Genomic DNA, 18101 nt, shown 5'->3' with positions numbered 1-18101 from the left:
TAGAATACCCAACCCCTGCACGACACTCCGTTTGTGGATAGGACATGCACCTCAGTGGGTCGATGTTTGATGTTGGAAATACGTACTGAGGAATGACATCAACTTCTAGTGGTTGGCAATCCACATCTGATTCGAGACTTTGTGAAAAGTCCATAAGGAGGGATCTTGTACTCCCTACGACGTCACCGGTGAGGGGACGTTTTACGTTGCACATAATGATGGGTCAGATAATGAGTCCGATGCGGATCTATCTCGAGAAGTCGGCCCCGATGGTGTAGAAGTTGCATTATTTTCTGAACCAGAGCTTGTTCCAACCATACCTGAAGATGTTGAAGGGGGTTCAGATGATGATGAAGAAGATCCGCGATTCAGAGCGTACTCGCCTCCAGCCCACATGCATAATGTCGATCTATCTCAAGATGATGCATTGGAGTTTCCAGATCTACCACACAGAAGGCGTGACCGTACAAGTTCCTTATTGGATTCAGGTGTATTAGAAGTTGGTAAGAATTTTTCCAATAAAGATAGTTTTCTTGGTGCATTAAAATAACATAGCATTATGAATAACTACAATGTAGTTAAATCCAAATTCAATAAGTTTGAGGCCAAGTGTGCAGTACAAGACGGTACATGTTCATGGAAAATCATGGTCTCGTTGAGGAAAAAGACAGGCTTGTGGGAGATAAAAAAATACAAAGGTCCACATACATGTGCTGCCGGTACAGTATCACTAATCGTTTAGAGTTTTTTAATGGTACTATTATTACGTACTGTTGCATGTTTTAACGTACTTCGTTGACAGGTGTTTGGGAAGATCATCCCAAGATGAATTCAGATACGTTAGCTACCTTAATACTACTGACGGTCTTAATTGTCAATATTCGTAGCCAGTTAAGGTACACGCCCTCTTACCGCAAGGCTTGGATAGCTAAGTAGAAGGCGTTGGAAAAGATTCATGGTGGGGGGACGCTTCATATAATGAAGTGTGGCAATAGTGTCAGGTGCTGGAGAGATATGTCTCAAGTTGTGTAACAGACCTTGAAATGGAACCTGCGTACTACAACGACCGATTGCTCCGTGGATTCCAAGTATTTAAACGTCTGCTCTAGACCTTTAAACAATGCCAAGACGTATTTTTATATTGCAAGCCATTGGTACAAATTGACGGTACTTTTATCTACGGTAGATATACCCATTGGCTATTGCTAGCTGTGACACAGGATGGCAGTGGAAGAATCCTTCCAATTGCGTTTGCAATAACACCGGGGAGTCAGCTGATGACCGGAAGTTCTTTCTTTATAGGTTAAGGAGGCATATCTGCCCCTAACCTAATATTTGCGTCATATCAGATCAGGGCACCAGAATACTAGTCGCAATTGAGTGACAGGGAAGCCTATGGCATCGCACACACCATCAGTATTGCCTAAGGCACGTTGCGTCCAACTACTACGGGCAATTTCGATTTACAAGTGAAAAACGATAAGTGACCAATATGGGTATTTAATATCTATTAATGTAATTTCGTTTGTCATATTGAATTTATTTTAAATGGAATAGTGGTATGTAATTTTTGTTATCAACTTATATTGGCAGGGTATGAGATGTTGGCGGTTTTGCGTTCAGTTAACGAAGAAGGCGCAGACTACCTCTGTAACATACCTTTCGAACAGTGGATACAAGCATATGACGGCGGCCTACGATATGGTCATATGACCTCAAACTTGGCTGAATGCATAAATTCTGTTCTAAAAGGAACACGTCATTTGTTGATAACATCGGTTGTTCGAGAGACATATTTTCGTTTAGCGGCACTATTTCTGAAGCGAGCAGTGAGTTATAAATGCCAAATGCAAGGAGGCCGTGTATGGTCGCAAAGGTATTGCAAGAAATTAACAAAGTGAAGGCGTGGGAAAACACCATGCACACAGTCTGTCACGATCAAGACAACCTATGGTTTCGTGTGATGGAGTTTGACAGACCGCACGAAGGTATTATTGGCGGGCAATATCGTGTACACTTGAGAAATAGGACTTGTGATTGTGAGAGGTTTGACTCACTTTGTTATCCATGCGCTCATGTAATTGCAGCTTGTCAGAATCTCTGTCTAGATCCCATGAGCTACGTCGACGAAGTGTACAAACTAGAAACCATGTACAACGTGTGGAGACACGTATTCCCATCTGTCCCAGATAAACGTAATTGGCTGTCTGTATTGCTTGCTCCGCTTAAGCTGTTACCGGATAGAGAATTGCGTCGCAAACCAAAGGGTCGACCTTGCTCGACTAGAATACGTACCAATATGGATATCCGAGAAATAACTAATCATCAGAAGTTGTGCGGATGGTGTAGGACCCAAGCCATACAAGTAGATCATGTCCAAATCAAAATAGTTGATCGTTGTCGTAAAAAACTATGTTGTATTATTTATATTTTATTAAATGAAACTATGTTGTATTACAATTGTCTTATTCAAAAGAACTTTTATTTTTATTAAATGAAACAATATAAAAAATTTTGTACAAATATATTAAAAAAATCAATGTCCATGGTGGTCGAAATCAGTGCCACATGGGGGTCGTCGACGGGTCCATGCTGGATTCCTCATTCGATCAGCTTCCGGGGGGGTTGTGGTTCCTCTGGCAGGGGATCTGGTTGTGGGTGCTGGGAGGGTGACCCACCTTGATAGAATAATAATTGCAGCGGTGTTTGCATCACCCATGGCGGAGGTGTTTGAATCCCATAAGGTGATGGGGATTGGTAGAAAGAAGAGCTCCCCGATGGCGCCTCGTGCGATCCCTCATGCGACGGCGGCCTATAAATCGGAAGTTGACTCGGAGTAATCGGGAATGGAGATGAACCGGGCCATGGATTCTAACCTGCCATAGGACTAGGAAAAGGAAACATATAAGGGTTAGGATACATATAAGAGCTAGGATACGCACCTAGCATAATCTGAAAAGGTTGTGATGTGGGTGTCATCGGTTGAACTGTTGGGCTTGATGATTGTGTGGGCGTTGTTGATGGGCCTACATTGTCGTCCCTTCTTCTTGGATTTAAAGGGCCCTGTTGTTCCCTTTGGGCATGAATTTTTCGTTGCCTCTCCTCTTCCGACAATAAATATGACTTGCCATGGATCCTAAACTATGGCATTTATTCCGCTATGCACGCTAACTCTGGAACGATGATCGGTTCCCGAGTAGGTATATAATCATACCGATTTTCCCATATTTCGATATAGTGTGACCAGAATCTCGGCCAATCCGTATGCAGTTGCCGTAAGTTGACTTTGTGCTCATCATCAAACACCTCGGGTGCCACGGGAATCAGTTGTCGAAATCCAAATTGCCGCAATACTCTATTTGACTGGTGCATCTCCACGGTAGCATAGTTCACCAATGGGACCTTCACATACCAAACGTTTGGATTTTGAAGGAATTCATCCGGAAATACTGCCTGAATTGCCGGATCCTCGTATGGTGTCCATTGAAACTAAATGAACATGATAAAAATATTACTTATATACATAATACATAATACTAAATTCTAAATATTAAATACGAAACGACTATTTTATTATGTATATATATTTTATTTAATACTTACTTCTGCTTCCGATCGTCGGTCTAACAGAAGCCGTATATCTTCGAGAGAGGTATGTATTCCGACATAACTCGCCGAATGCTTCTACCTAATTAAATAAATTTTTAGCATACAATTATATTCTAAATCTACGTAATAATTGTAAAATCTAATATAAAACTTACCTTGTTATGAGTGGAAATGTATATGGGTGGTCCACTCGAGGACGTAAAAATGGAAAGCGAAACTGTGCCCATGATTGCAGTAGTGATAGACAACCTCTTATTTTGGCTTTGTTTGGTTGCGTCGTCCCGCACATTTCCTTGCACAATGTTGCCAACAAGGCAAACCCCCAACCCAATTCGTCGGCTGCTCTAAAATCTACAAGTTTCAGCAGCCATCTCAGATGTACGAGGTTTCGTGACAAGTCCGGCATCAAATAACCTCCAATCATCTCAAGAATATATGCCCGAGCATATCGTATTCTTTTGAGTTCAGTCGAATTATTATCTGGCTCCGGGAATGTGTCTCGTAACCATCCCATCTCGATCCGACCTCCGTTAATATTATTCGGTATAGCACCCAAAAGCTCGTAGCATACGGCTCCCCAATCAGTAGATGATGCGAACCCGGTGACTGCGTACCCATCCATTGACAATTCCAATTGCAAATGCACATCTTCCAGAGTGATAGTACACTCTCCGCATGGAAGATGAAAAGTGTATGTCTCAGGTTCAACTTGCACCCCCGGCCTATCGTGGCCACGTGCCAAAATCCCGCTTCTCACAAGTAATTCTCAATCAACGGCGATGGAGGACCAAACATATTACGGATGTAGCATTGCAACACCCGATCTACAGACTATTATAAAAATTTATAAAACAAAAATTAATTAAAATTGCATAAATTAATTAATGCAAACATCATAAATGAAAAAAAAATAAGCGGTATTGAAATTGTAATTATAATTGCATAAATGAATAAAATATCAAATAGTATTGCAAATTTAATTAAATTTGCATAAATTAAAAAAATATCGAATAGTATTGAAAATTTAAAATTATCACTTACCATTGTCATTTGATCAACGGAGACGTGCTTATTATCGAGAAAGATTAATTCTCCAGCCATTGCTAACATAATCGGATTTTTTTAATTTAAAAAAAATTAAATTCAAAAAAATTTTAAACAAAGAATTTTGATAGAATTTTGATAGAATTTTGAAAAAATTTCAATGAAATTTGATAGATTTTTGAAGGGAATATTGAAAGAATGTTGAAAATTATGAGAGAATTATGTGAAAAATAATTAAAGGGAAAGGAATTTTGAGAGAATTATAGAAATTGTAAGAGATTTATGTGAAAAAATAATTTGGAGGAGTTTTATAGTGTTTTTTTTTTGGACCGTTGGAAACCAACGGGCAAAAATTTGACCGTTAGATGGGCAAAACGCTCCCCTCGAAGAGCGTTTTGCTAACGTGAACATTAAATCGCGCTTACGTGAACGCGTTTTTGTTAAAAACGGCCTAATCTGATAAATAATGCAATAAACGGCCCATTTCCATAATTATATTATTTAAAGGACTGGGTAAAATCCCCCAAATTGAATCACTAAATACATAATTGCATTTTCGATATACTTAGGACTAAAAATGACTAAAAATTTCAAATCCAACCTATTTCTGTATTTCAAAATGAAATTAACTTTAATTTAAAAAATAATATAACGATTGGTCCAAAACTGTAGTCATGAGTAAAAACAAAACATAAATCCTACAAAAGCAAACACAAAGGACCACCAAACAGATTAATTCATTTGACAAAAAACAATTCCAGATATTATATCTTTAATCATAAAATTTAGACAGTAGCTTGGGCCGCAAGCCTCTTCCTGGCTTCCTCAATGATGGACAACTTGATACCCTTGCCCTTTGGAAGTGACACCCATGGCTTCGTTCCTTTACCAATTGTGAAGACATTGCCTAAACGAGTAGCAAATTCGTGTCCAGCAGCATCTTGGATGTGGATTGTCTCGAAGCTACCCTTATGCTTCTCACGTTTCTTAATCACTCCAACACGCCCTCTGTTTCTTCCTCCAGTGACCATGACAACATTCCCAACATCAAACTTAATGAAATCTACAATTTTGTTGCTCTCTAGGTCAAGCTTGATGGTATCGTTAGCCTTGATCAGTGGATCTGGGTAGCGGATGGTGCGTCCATCATACGTATTAAGGTAGGGGATACTCTTTTGACCAAATTGGACAGACCGAACTTTACAGAGCTTAAACTGAAAAGTACGATTCCAATGGAACAAAGCCAATCAGATAATACAACCAAGCCAAAAGGATCAGATTAGAAGTGAAACTTAACCAATATTAGACAACCATAGCAGGACATACAACAAATTGTGGTCCCATTGATACAAACCTTGGTCTCATCACCGGTGATGGCATGAAGGCGAAAACGACCTTTTGTGTCATAAAGGAGGCGGAAGTCCTCATTCGTCTTTGGAATTGATACAACATCTGGTTAAGATTCAAAGAGACAAAGGTAAAGGGAAAAGGTACAAACAGGAGTCAAAATCGTGAAGGAGGAATCATCAACGTGACTCTAGAAAACAAGCCAAAGAACAATGCCTAAATAAACCAGCCTAACTAACATATTTAAAAAACTATAACGAAAATAGTGTTCCATCAGGAGAATTTGCACAAACTGATTTTAGTGTAGGGTCTCAACATGTGGAAATCGAAGAAACTGAATTTATACCTTGTATGAGTTTGTTACTTGAGAAAACAAAAACTTCAATAGATCCAGAAAGGCAAAGTCTACATACCCATGAAACCAGTAGGGTATGTTTTATCCGTCCTAACCTTCCCATCTACCATAACATGCCTTTGCATAAGAATGGCAATCACTTCTCTATATGTTAGAGCGTACTTTAATCTGTTTTGCAGAATGAGAATGAGCGGCAAGCATTCTCTGGATTTGTGTGGTCCAGATGAGGGCTTGGGTGCCTGCATGAACAAAGATTCAAAACAAAATTAAAAGACAGCAGTACTGAATTGGTGAAAGGTCAAAAGGTTCATGATGAAAACATACAAATGCACCGCCAAGCTTGTCAAGCATCCAATGCCTTGGAGCATTGAGCCTCTTCAGATGTTTCTTTAACCCTCTAGCCTGTAAAGACAAGGAAAAAGAAAAAGTTCAGTGGAAACCGCAATGCTATAGACTTCAAAGCAGAATAGTTACAAAAAGAAAAAAACCTTGGCCCAAATCAAACACAACAGAGAGTCCAGAAAATAAAACAACAAAACCATGAAATAACTTGGAATAAAGCATATATAATGAAACTTCACCCCATTTAGAAACTACTATAGAACACAATCAAAAGCAGCTATTCGATCTGAGACCCATTTCAGAAACTAAACTTCCAATTTCTGCATCAGACAAAAAGGAATATCTAAAAGTATAAAATTGTTACTGCATCCACCAGCTAAAATCAACATTATGAAATTTTCATTTTCTTACACTATAGAAATGCTAAAAAAAAAAAACTCGTTAAAAGCATACAGTGATTCAACTGACTGATATTAAAGAAACTGACCATTTCGGTTGGTCTGGAAGAAGCTGTTTCCGCTGAGAGCCTTCAGCGTTCTTTAGGAAGATGCCAGCAGTAGGAAATTAAAACCCTAATTTTGTTTTACCTATTTATTGCGGTAATTTAGGGTTTTATTAGACATGAATGAGCGGGCCGGATTGAGACCCAACTCCTTTTTATCCCTTTTTTTTTTCATTTTAGATTAGATTAAAAATATTAATGCTCAAAAATATTTTTACATTTAGGCACTAAATTTTTTTATGATAAATGGTAACTAAATTAATATTTAGTTGCTTAAATTGTCTCAACCTTTACTTTCATAAATTTTTTTTTCATTCTTCACCATTGTTACTTAACTTCTCTCGATAAAAACCCTAGGAGTAAATTGTTTTAGGAATCTAAGAAAGTGTAAGAAAATTTACGGCTTTAAGGCCTTCATCTATTAGATCATGGTTTCAAATGAAGAATACCTTTGAAATCAAGTGAGAATTAGGGCTCAGCAAAAAAAATTGATCAAATTGAAAATAGACCTAAATTGAAATATTTTATTAATTTATGGAATGTAAGTTTAAAAATTATAGTTACCTAAAATCGAATTGAATTATATTTTTATTTAATACATAACAATTTTAATTTTTTATGATATAAAAATAAATATTTTATATTTAAAATAGTAAAATAATTTAAAAGTTCTTAAAAAATTATTGCTTTTAGAAATACTTATGTGAAAGATCTTGAAATTTTGTCAAATAATATTCAAAAGTCATAAAATAAAGCTCATTTTATCAAAAACACGTCTAAAAATCAAAACAAAAAATTAATATAAAAAACTAAGAATCGAACCAAGCTGAACCAAATATGATGGACAATTCAAAAAATCTAAAAAATTCGACCGAACTGAACTGCCATAGTGAAAATACATCAAATCAAGTTTTGACTTATTAATTAGAGAAAAAATGCACACCTTTATTTCTTTTATTTGATCTTGGTTCGATGATTTTTTACACTTTTTGTGTGGCATTAGTAAAGTTATTGTAGATGTGAAAATTTATTTTGTTGATAGGTGATTTTTTGGAGGTGACTATAATCTTGTCGAAGGTGGTTCTTAAAGGTTTATGTTAAGTTGGATTGATATTTTAGTGTCAAGTGTTAATGGTTTAAAAAATCCTTTAGTTTGCATTTAGAAAACAGTTTTGTTCCGCCACAGTTAGAACATAAATGAACAAAAATGTTAAATGCAAGTAACACAATAAGAAAATTAAGGAGAGATAACATGCAATGTTTGTTAATGCAATTCAAATACAACGATCCTACGTCTGTGAAGTCTTGCTCAATGAATACTTTTATTCAACAATCATCTGGACCATCTATTTGCTTAAGCCCAATCTACCCTTACACAAAAAAGTAATTATGGCCCTAACACAGACTCCAAATTGTCAATAATCACTCACTCAAATACCTCACAATATAATAAAAAAACCTCTCCAAATAATGCCTAGAAAAGTGTCACAAAATAACCACAAGAACACAACAAAGCTGCCAAAAAAGACATTAAAAAGCTGTACCATAAGTAGCTCCACAAGCAACCTATTTATAGACTGATACAAGAGTCTATTGAACAGAGTTTGATAAGCTTTAAACTACAATTTAAAACCTAAAATTATTTTGAAAATTTACTAAATAAATGTCTTTCTAAATTAGTCTACCAATTGCTTCAAAACTCTTTCAAGATATAATGATCAATATTGTCTTCACTTTAATCTCTTTAATATGACCAATTAAAGAGTTGGAGAGTCTTAGTCGAACTCTAACTGTTATTTTGTCAAATATACCATTCCTTAGTAGAAAAAAAAAGGTTAAACTCCCATGAGGCCGAAACAACTGACGACACAAGTGGAAAATTCGTTCTTGTTCTAATAGAACATGAAATGAACAGGTCAAAAACCCTAACAATTTTGATATTGAAATTCTCAATTTTGGATTTTTTAAAATCTAGAATTGGGTTTCTACTAGAGTGATGAAAAATAGTGAGGAAGAAGATAAAATCATCTTAAAAATCAAATTGAAGGCTTTAAAATAATCCTAAAATCATTTAGAATCATTCTGCAAGTGATTGCAAGTGTTCGGACTAAATATGAGCATTAAAGAGCTAAGAACAACATAATGACACTGTCCAAAGGGCTAAGTGTCATACATAGCTTATATGCATCGATATATAAGATTATGTATCAGTACTTAGGAGCAATGTATTAGAACTTAGGCCCTACACTGTAGCTTTTTAGCTACAACCTTCGAAAGTTTTGATACATAAAACATATGTTTCGAAACTTTGGTCACTAACTTGTAAAGTTCCAATACATATAATCAAGGTTCCGAAACCTTGCAATAAAGGGTCTAAAATTCAAGTTTAAAACACCTCTGAGTTACACTAAAACACCTCCCAATCATACCATCACACAATATACACGAAAATGCAATTAAATATCATGAAAACTCAACTCAAAATATGCAATTCACTCAAACCACATCATCTCATCCAAAATATTCACAACTTATAAATTGAATTTGAGACTCAATAGAGAAAGGGTGAAATTTATTAAAGATAATTCAACCAAGCTGCCAATTTTCAAGCCCAAAAGATTAATCAACTTGGAACAAATTTCTGGATGGGATCTAGATAGTTATGGGCTAATATGTCTGCACATAGTTTTAAGAGCTATCTCTTAGCTCCGAAATGCACTTTAAATAATTCGATTTCAAGTTCGAAAGCTTAAGTTATGACTGTCTTAGCGAAGATTGCGCAAAAAGAATTTTTTGACGAGATTATTACGAGAAATTATGAGTTTTGGGCTTTAATTCAAGTTTGAATCTATTGGGTTCGAATTTTAGGCTTAATTTTTATTATGTATGTGCCCAAAATTGTATATATTATGTTTTATTATTTGATTGTTTTTTATTTTGAATTTTAGGATAATTTTAAGTATTTAAAATTGTTTAGGAGTTTTATGTTTCTTAGTAAAAAAGAAAGCTTAGTTCTACTAAAACTACTTCTTATTTAGATTAATTAAAGTGTCATTATATTTAAGAGTTTTATTTTGATGTAATTAGCTAGCTTGTATAAAGACCTCTTCAATTTTCATTATAGAGAGACATTGATTAAATTTAAACTCTTTGAGTAATTTCTTTTTGTGAGATTTCTCTTTTGTTTATTTTAGGTTGTAACAATCTGTTCTCAGTGGTGTCGAAAACTATGGTTTTGGGACCATAATTCCAACCAATGAGTCAGTATTTTATTATTTATTTAATATTTATAAGGTTATTAAAATGTCTTATTAAAATTTGGTTAGATAATTTTAGCGTTTAGATAGTTAATTAAGGAGTAAGGACTAAATTGTAAAAGTTGCAAAAGTCAATGGCTATTAGTTATTTATATTAAATAATTATAAAAACATCAATTAAGGGCTTGAAAAGGTAATTAGACCTATTTAGAATATAATGGACAATTATGTACATGGTGGGGGATATTATTATATATGTTTATAAAAAGGATAAATAAGTAATTAAATAAAAATCTAATAAAATGTTAAAAATATGAAAAATGCTATCATATTTGGTTTTCTTCTTCCAACAATTTTTTCCACCATTGTTAAGGGAGAAAAGCTTCAAATGTTCAAGACATTCGACCATTACATGTGAGTTAATTTTTAGTCCATTTTTAGTGATTTTTATGTTTTTGAGATTGTTGTAGCTTAATTTAGCTAACATGGGAGCCAATATGTAAAACTGTTAAATGTTTAGAATTTTTCCATGGATGAATTTGTAATGTCCTTGAAGTTTAATGATAGATTATTAAGTTTGATAGTTAAAGAGGACTATTTTGTTAAGCAATTTTTGTTAATTTTAAAGTTTAATGACAAGTTGTTAAAATTGTAAAATAACATGTAATTCTTATGATAAAGTGGTAAAAGTGGGCTTTTTAGGGACCCTATAGTATTCGACACAAGATTTTTTGGGTTAATTTGTGATAATTGTGAGAATTTTAATTTTAGTGATTAAATTGAATAAAAGGAGAAAGTTTAGGGTAAAAGCTTAAAATGTATTAAAGGGTTAATTGCATGAATTTTAGTGTTTTAAGATGTTTAATTTGGTTAATTGAATTAAACTATTATATTTAGATCAAGAAACGGATCAGTCGATTGATAAACGCAGGAAAGAAAAATCATCGAGTATACGTCATCGCATGTCATTAGCTATCGTATTTTGGTAAGTTCGTATTATGTTTATAATGATTTTACTTATTACATGTTTAATTAAATGGAATTGAATGTTGTGATGATCTATTGAATGACTACTGAAATGGAATAATTAAGTTGAGTATGAAATGTACCGGAAAAACAAGATAAGCCCATGTGAACTTAATGAGTAGCTAGAATACAAATGACATGTCATTAGGGCATAACAGGCTTTGTACTGGTGTATATCTAGCAAGCATTAGTTGAGAATGTTTTCAGTAGCAGACACTCTATGCCGGTGTTTTATTTAGCAGGTACTATGTACAGGTGATGGATACAGTACTGATGGCTTGAGGTCCTGCATGTGTTGTGGATTCTCTGAAGCTTGTGTGAGCAGCATCACATATCAATTAATGTCCTTATGTTAGCTCGTATGAGCATTACCCTCCCGTGCATCTGAAGTTGATTTACTATTGTTCTTAGGGCAAAATAGTTAACTATTATGATGGAAATAGAATAAGATGATGCGATGAATTATATATTGGTACATGATTATTTGACATGTTGGGTTTTGATGATATGAGTCATTCAAGTTTAATTATTTCGGGTAGTTGGAATGATGAGATATGATAAAGGAATTATTAGTTTCATTGTTATGTATGATTTATATTTCAATTGACATGTATGATATATTTGATTTTATGAACTTACTAAGCTTTATGAAAGCTAACTTTATTTGATTTTATTTCTTTGTAGATATTCAGACTTTTGCTATCGATTGAATGTTGTTGGAGATCACACTATCCGACAAATCATTCGGTCGTTATTCACATATTTTGGCCTGGTTATAGATGGCATGTAAATAGGGTTTTGGATATGTAAATTATAAGCATTATGGTCAAATGTTGTGCACTTTGAAGATTATGGTGTATGTGTTGATGTAAATCCTATTCGGTAAATTGTTTTATTATGGTTTGTGATGGTGAATGCATAATTGGTATTTGGATGCATTTAAATGGTTGTTTTGGTATGTTTAGGTTAATATGCAACTTGGAATGCTTGGAGCTTAATGAATGGTCAAATTGGTTATGTTACGTTTAGCATTTGGAATAAAATATATGAACATTTAATGTTTGGTTTATGGATGAATTTTGGTATTTGCTATCTAAAGTCTGAAGGATGTTTGAATGAAACTAATTTATGTTCATGCTTTGATTAAATGGTTGTTGTATATATGATTCAATTGTGGTTCTAGTAAGGGCATATTTGTTAGACACTTAGGTTGATTATGAACTGGTATATTTTGGCTTGTTTTTGCATATTTTGAGTAAATTCGAACGTTGATTATTGCATAGTTTGGTGTCTAAGTTTTGGTATGTGAAATGACTTGTGCTAAAAGGTGTTTTTGGGCACACATGGCCTGCCGTATGGCCGTGTGTCCCAGACGGTTGCTTAACACGGGCATGTGACCTCTTTGATTTTTGGTGCAGGATTAACCACACATCATCAAGGAGTTACACGGCTTGGCGACATGATTGTGTAATCCTAATTTACACATACTCATGTTGTTACACAGTTTGGCTACACGACCATGTCCTTAAACCGCACAAGCTGAGCCCAGTCACACGGTTGTGTGACCTATTTTTTTAGTTTTTACCATATTTTTCAGTTTTGTTCCAAATTAACCTAAAATTGTTCTCGATTTGTTTTCAATGTTCCATAAGCTCAATTTAAGTCCCGAGTTTATTATATAACATTGAAATGAATGATTATGGTTTATTTATTTATTTTTTATTGAATTATGAAATTATTTAACGCTTAATGTCGTAATAGCTTATAGTTTGGGTTGGATGACTAGATCGGGTATAGGGAGTTACATTTAGTGGTATCAGAGCTATGGTTTAGTCGATTTTAGGACTAGAAATACATTCCACTTTATAAGCTATGATAGTGTAATGACTCTTGATAAGTTTGACTTGTTTCTTATATATTAAAGATGTCAATTAATTCCAACCGTTCAGTTCCTGACGATGCTTAGAGTAATATTCCAGCCACCGATCAATGGGTTGCCCATAATGCACCTGTGTTTCAAGAGCCTAGAAAAGAGGCTCCTATTGTCTTTTTCTATATGATGCAAGATATGTTTAATATGTACATGAGAGTTAATCCAGTGGCTCCATAACCTTCACCGCCTCCTCCTTAAAGTCCTATACGACCAAATATCCAAAGAATTTCTATTAACAAATTTTGAAAATGTGGAGTTGAAGAGTTCCGTGGTAAGATGGGTGATGGTCTGACTAGCTTTGAATACTTGTTAGAACATACTCAGAGGGTTCTATATAAAATGTTGTGTCCTCTAGATGACTGTTAGAGATGTGTTATGTCGTTGTTAAAAGAGGAAGCTTTTTACTGGTGGACGACTCTAATTGCAGTTGTACCTAAGGAATGAGTCCACTGGGAATTCTTAAAAACTGAGTTCTGAAAGAAGTACGTCAGTAAAAGATATCTTGATAAGAGGAAAATGAATTCTTTTAGTTGAAATAGTGTAACGGATTAGTTGCAGAATATGAGCGTGATTTTGTTCAAATCAGTAAATATGCTCGTGAAATTGTATCTTCTAAGGAAGAAATATGTATACGGTTTGAAGGTGGTTTAAACGACGAGATCAAGTTGTTAGTTAGAGCGATGGAAATTAGAGAGTTTCTAGTTTTGTCTGACAGCTTAGAAAATGGAGGAAATATATAATTACAAAAAGCAAAATGAGACGAAAGCTCGTGACCTCCAAAAACATAACTCAACTAGAACATTTTCTGCTCCTCTATAGAAAAAGATGAAAGAATCGAATAGTCGTTTCTCAGCGCCATCTGGGTTTTCAAGTAGGGAACGATTAAAATAGAACAACATGAGATCACCGAAGCCTTCGGTAGCTAGTGCAGGTAGCGTCTGAAACGTAAACAAACCAGAATGTAGGCAATATGGCCAGTATCACTTTGGTGAGTGTAGGTTGAAAGGTAGATCTTACTTTATTTGTAGATCTCCCGATCATTTCAAGAGTGATTGCCCAAAATGATCTGAGTCAAATAGAGATCAGAATGCAAAACTTGTTATTTTTGCCAGAGGCAGACGACCAGGAAATAGTGGTGCTGCAGGAGTTAGCAGGAGTGGGACCAAGCATTCGATAGTTTGATCTGAAGTTCAAGCTTCGGCTATAACATATGCAATCTGTGCATGCAAGGAGGCCTTAGCTCCTAATGTTATTGTTGGTACCTTTTCTATCTTTGATGTCACTATGTATGTATTAGTTGACCCTTGATTGACACATTCATATATACACACTATGTTAGTAATTGAAAAGAATTTACTAGATGAGTCAACAGAATATGTTGTTAAAGTAACGAATTTATTAGGTTAGAGTGTCATAGTTGATTTGATATGCAAATAATGTCCACTAAAAATTCAGGGCTACGACTTTCCTGGTGATTTAATATTTACTATCATTTAACAAATTTGACGTTATCCTGGGAATAGATTGGTTGATTGTTCATGATGCTGTTGTGAATTGCTATAAAAAATGGATTGATTTGAGATGCCAGAATGGTGAATTAGTTTTTGTTGAATCCACTAAGTCTGATTGTGTTTCAAATATTATTTCAATGATTTCAACACAGAAATGGATCTGAAAAGGTTGTGATGCATTTTTAACTTATATTCTGGATTCCAAAGTAACAGAAAAGAAACTTGATTAGATGTTGACAGTATGCGAGTTTACAGATGTTTTTCCTAAGGAGTTGTAGGGTTTGCCACCAGAGCGAGAAGTTGAATTTGTTATTGAGTTAGTGCTAAGAATTGCTTCGACATCTATTGCTCCATACCGAATGACTTTAATCAAACTAAAAGAATTAAGAACTTAGTTGCAATAATTAATTGACAGATGTTTTATCTGATCGAGTACATCACCTTGGGGTGCACTTGTTTTATTTGTGAAAAAGAAAGACAGATTAATGAGATTGTGTATAGATTATTGACAAGTGAACAAAATCACGATAAAGAATAAATAATCATTGCCTTGTATTGGTGATTTATTCGATCAGCTGAAAGGAGCCACAGTGTTTTTGAAGATTGATCTCAGATTAGGTTACTATTAGTTGCAAGTGAAAGATGTCGACATGCTGAAAACAACATTTAGAACCCGTTACGAACACTATGAGTTTCTAGTTATACCTTTTGGACTGACATATGCCCTGAAAATGTTTATAGATATGATGAATCGAGTTTTCAGCCACGCCTCGACAAGTTCGTTGTTGTTTTTATTGACGACATTCTGATTTATTCTAGGAATGAAATTCGAGCATGTTTAACATTTGAAGATCATGTTATAGACCTTGCATGAAAAATAATTGTACGTAAAGTTTAGTAAATGAGAATTTTGGCTCAAAGAAGTCGAATTTCTCGATTATGTGATTTTGGCTGAAGGGATACAACTTGACCTGAGCAAGATTTCTGCTATTCTAAACTGGAAACCTCTGTGAAATGTTTCTAAGGTACGTAGTTTCTTGGGATTAACCAAATATTATTGACGATTTGTTAAGAAATTTTCGATAATAACATTACCTATGACAAAACTATTACAGAAATATGTTAGCTTTGAATGGTTTGAGAAATGTTAGCAAAGTTTTGATCAATTGAAAAATATGTTGACTGTAACACCAATATTGACACAGCTTGAATTTGGGAAAGAATTTGTTATTTACAGTGATGCTTCTTTGAATGACATGGGATGCATTTTGATGGAGAAAGGTGAGGTGATTACATATGCTTCTCGACAGCTTAAAACTCACAAAAAAAATTACCTGATGCATGATCTTGAGTTAGCTGCAGTTGTTTTTGCATTGAAAATTTGGCGTCATTATCTATATGACGAGAAATGTAATGTTTATATTGATCACAAAAGTCTGAAGTACTTAATGACATAAAAAGAGTAGAATCTACGTCAACGGAGATGGCTAGAATTGCTAAAACATTATGATATGATAATAAACTATCATCCGGCCAAAGCAAACGTCATTTCTAATGCTTTGAGTCACAAATCTCTTTTTTCTCTTCGATCGATGAATGCTCAGATTCAGTTGGAGTGTGATGGTTCTATTTGGCTGAGTTGAAGGCTAAACCTTTGTTTTTATAGAATATTCAGCAGTTGCAATTTGATGATTTGGATTTGTTAGCCATACGAAATATGGCTGAAAATGGTCAAGTAGCCAATTTTAGTATTGGTGTGGATAGTAGTTTGTATTTCCATAACAGATTGTGTGTTCCTAATGATTCACAGTTGAAATAAAACATTTTGAATGAAGCTTACAATAGTGTTTATTTGTTACGCTCGAGAAGCACAAAAATGTATTGTGATTTGAAACAGATATACTGGTGGTCGAGAATGAAACATGAAATTTTTTAATTTGTATCTAAATACCTTGTGTGTCAATAGATAAAAGCCGAGCATCAAGTTCCATCCGGGTTATTACAGCCTTTTATGATTCTCGAATGGAAATGAAAGTGTGTAACTATGGGCTTTGTATTGGGGTTACCATTAACACTGATAAAGAAAGACGCAATCCGGGTTATAGTTGATAGATTAACAAAGTCTGCACATTTTATAGCTATAATACGAATTACTTAGTTGATAAATTGGCAAAGTTGTATGTTCTGGAAATAGTCAGATTACACAATGTTCTGTTATCCATTAATTCTAATCGTGATTCGAGGTTTACTTCCAGATTTTGGGGTAAGTTACATGAAGCTTTGGGTACCAAATTGAGGTCTAGTATAGCTTTTCATCTGCAACCGGATGGTTAGCCAGAACCGGTAATTCAAATACTTGAAGATATGCTTTGATGTTGTATACTTGAGTTTGAAGGTATCTATGAAATTTTTTTTCTGTTGGTTGAATTTGCTTATAATAACAATTACTAGTCGCGCATTAAAATGGCACCGTATGAAGCTTTGTTTGGACTGAAATATAGAACTCCATTGTACATAAATTAATTAAGTGATAGAAATATTTTTGGTATAGATTTGATCTATGAGACCGAAGATAAAGTCAAAATTATTTGGGATTGTTTGAAAGTTGCTTCATATCGTCAGAAATTGTATGTCGTTTTAAAAAGAAAAGACATCAATTTTCAAGTTGGCGAGAAAGTATTCTTGAAAGTTTCACCTTAGTCGAAGGTTCTTTGTTTTGGCCAGAAAGGAAAACTTGGTTTGAGGTTTATTGGTACGTATGAAGTTATTGAAAGAATAGGTCTAGTAGCTTACCGTTTGGCATTCCTGACAGAACTTGAAAAGATGCATGATCTTTTTCACGTTTCGATGTTGAGACAATGTAGATCAAATCCTTCGCATGTGATTTCTCCAGTTGATATAGAATTGCAGCCTGATATGACCTATAGTGAAGAGCCGATTAAGATTTTAGCTTAAGAAGTTAAAGAACTTTGAAACAAACATATATCATTGGTGAAAGTTCTTTGGCAGTGTCATGGTGTTAAGGAAGCCACTTGGGAACCCGAAAAGACTATGAAAATGCAATACCTAAACCTCTTTTCTGGTAAGATTTTCGAGGACGAAAATTTCTTTAGGGGGAGTTGTAACAACCCATTTTTATTGGTGTTGAAAACAATGGTTTTGGGATCACAATTCT

At 34.6% G+C, this 18101-nt stretch overlaps 1 protein-coding gene across 2 annotated transcripts; it reads right to left on the bottom strand.

Annotated features, from left to right (window-relative positions):
• Positions 1 to 5241: 5241 nt before the first annotated feature.
• LOC107950999 (40S ribosomal protein S4-like) lies at positions 5242 to 7361 on the bottom strand. Of its 2 annotated transcripts, XM_016885869.2 has the most exons (5): positions 7185 to 7361; positions 6680 to 6757; positions 6414 to 6594; positions 6008 to 6105; positions 5242 to 5867 (listed from the first exon to the last, which is right to left on the bottom strand). In XM_016885869.2, the coding sequence occupies exons 1-5, from the start codon at positions 7185 to 7187 to the stop codon at positions 5439 to 5441; spliced, it is 789 nt and encodes a 262-aa protein (XP_016741358.1). In that variant the 5' UTR covers positions 7188 to 7361; the 3' UTR covers positions 5242 to 5438. The 2 variants fall into 2 exon arrangements, with proteins under 2 accessions (XP_016741358.1, XP_040938650.1); XM_041082716.1 differs by lacking the exons at positions 6680 to 6757; positions 7185 to 7361 and having other exon boundaries at positions 6347 to 6594.
• Between the last annotated feature and the right edge of the window lie 10740 nt (positions 7362 to 18101).

This window comes from Gossypium hirsutum, chromosome A02 (assembly GCF_007990345.1).
Source record: "Gossypium hirsutum isolate 1008001.06 chromosome A02, Gossypium_hirsutum_v2.1, whole genome shotgun sequence".
In the NCBI taxonomy this organism is placed as follows: Eukaryota; Viridiplantae; Streptophyta; class Magnoliopsida; order Malvales; family Malvaceae; genus Gossypium; species Gossypium hirsutum.
The sequence above is the reverse complement of the archived record's forward strand: the minus strand, read 5'-3'. Positions and strand labels throughout refer to the sequence as shown.

What these genes read in the sequence shown, in the direction of transcription:
- LOC107950999 (XM_016885869.2), bottom strand. An exon ending in ATACCCTACTGGTTTCATGG is followed by an intron (nt 6,106 to 6,413) that starts GTATGTAGACTT and finishes AATCTTAACCAG; the next exon opens with ATGTTGTATCAATTCCAAAG. An exon ending in TCACCGGTGATGAGACCAAG is followed by an intron (nt 5,868 to 6,007) that starts GTTTGTATCAAT and finishes CGTACTTTTCAG; the next exon opens with TTTAAGCTCTGTAAAGTTCG.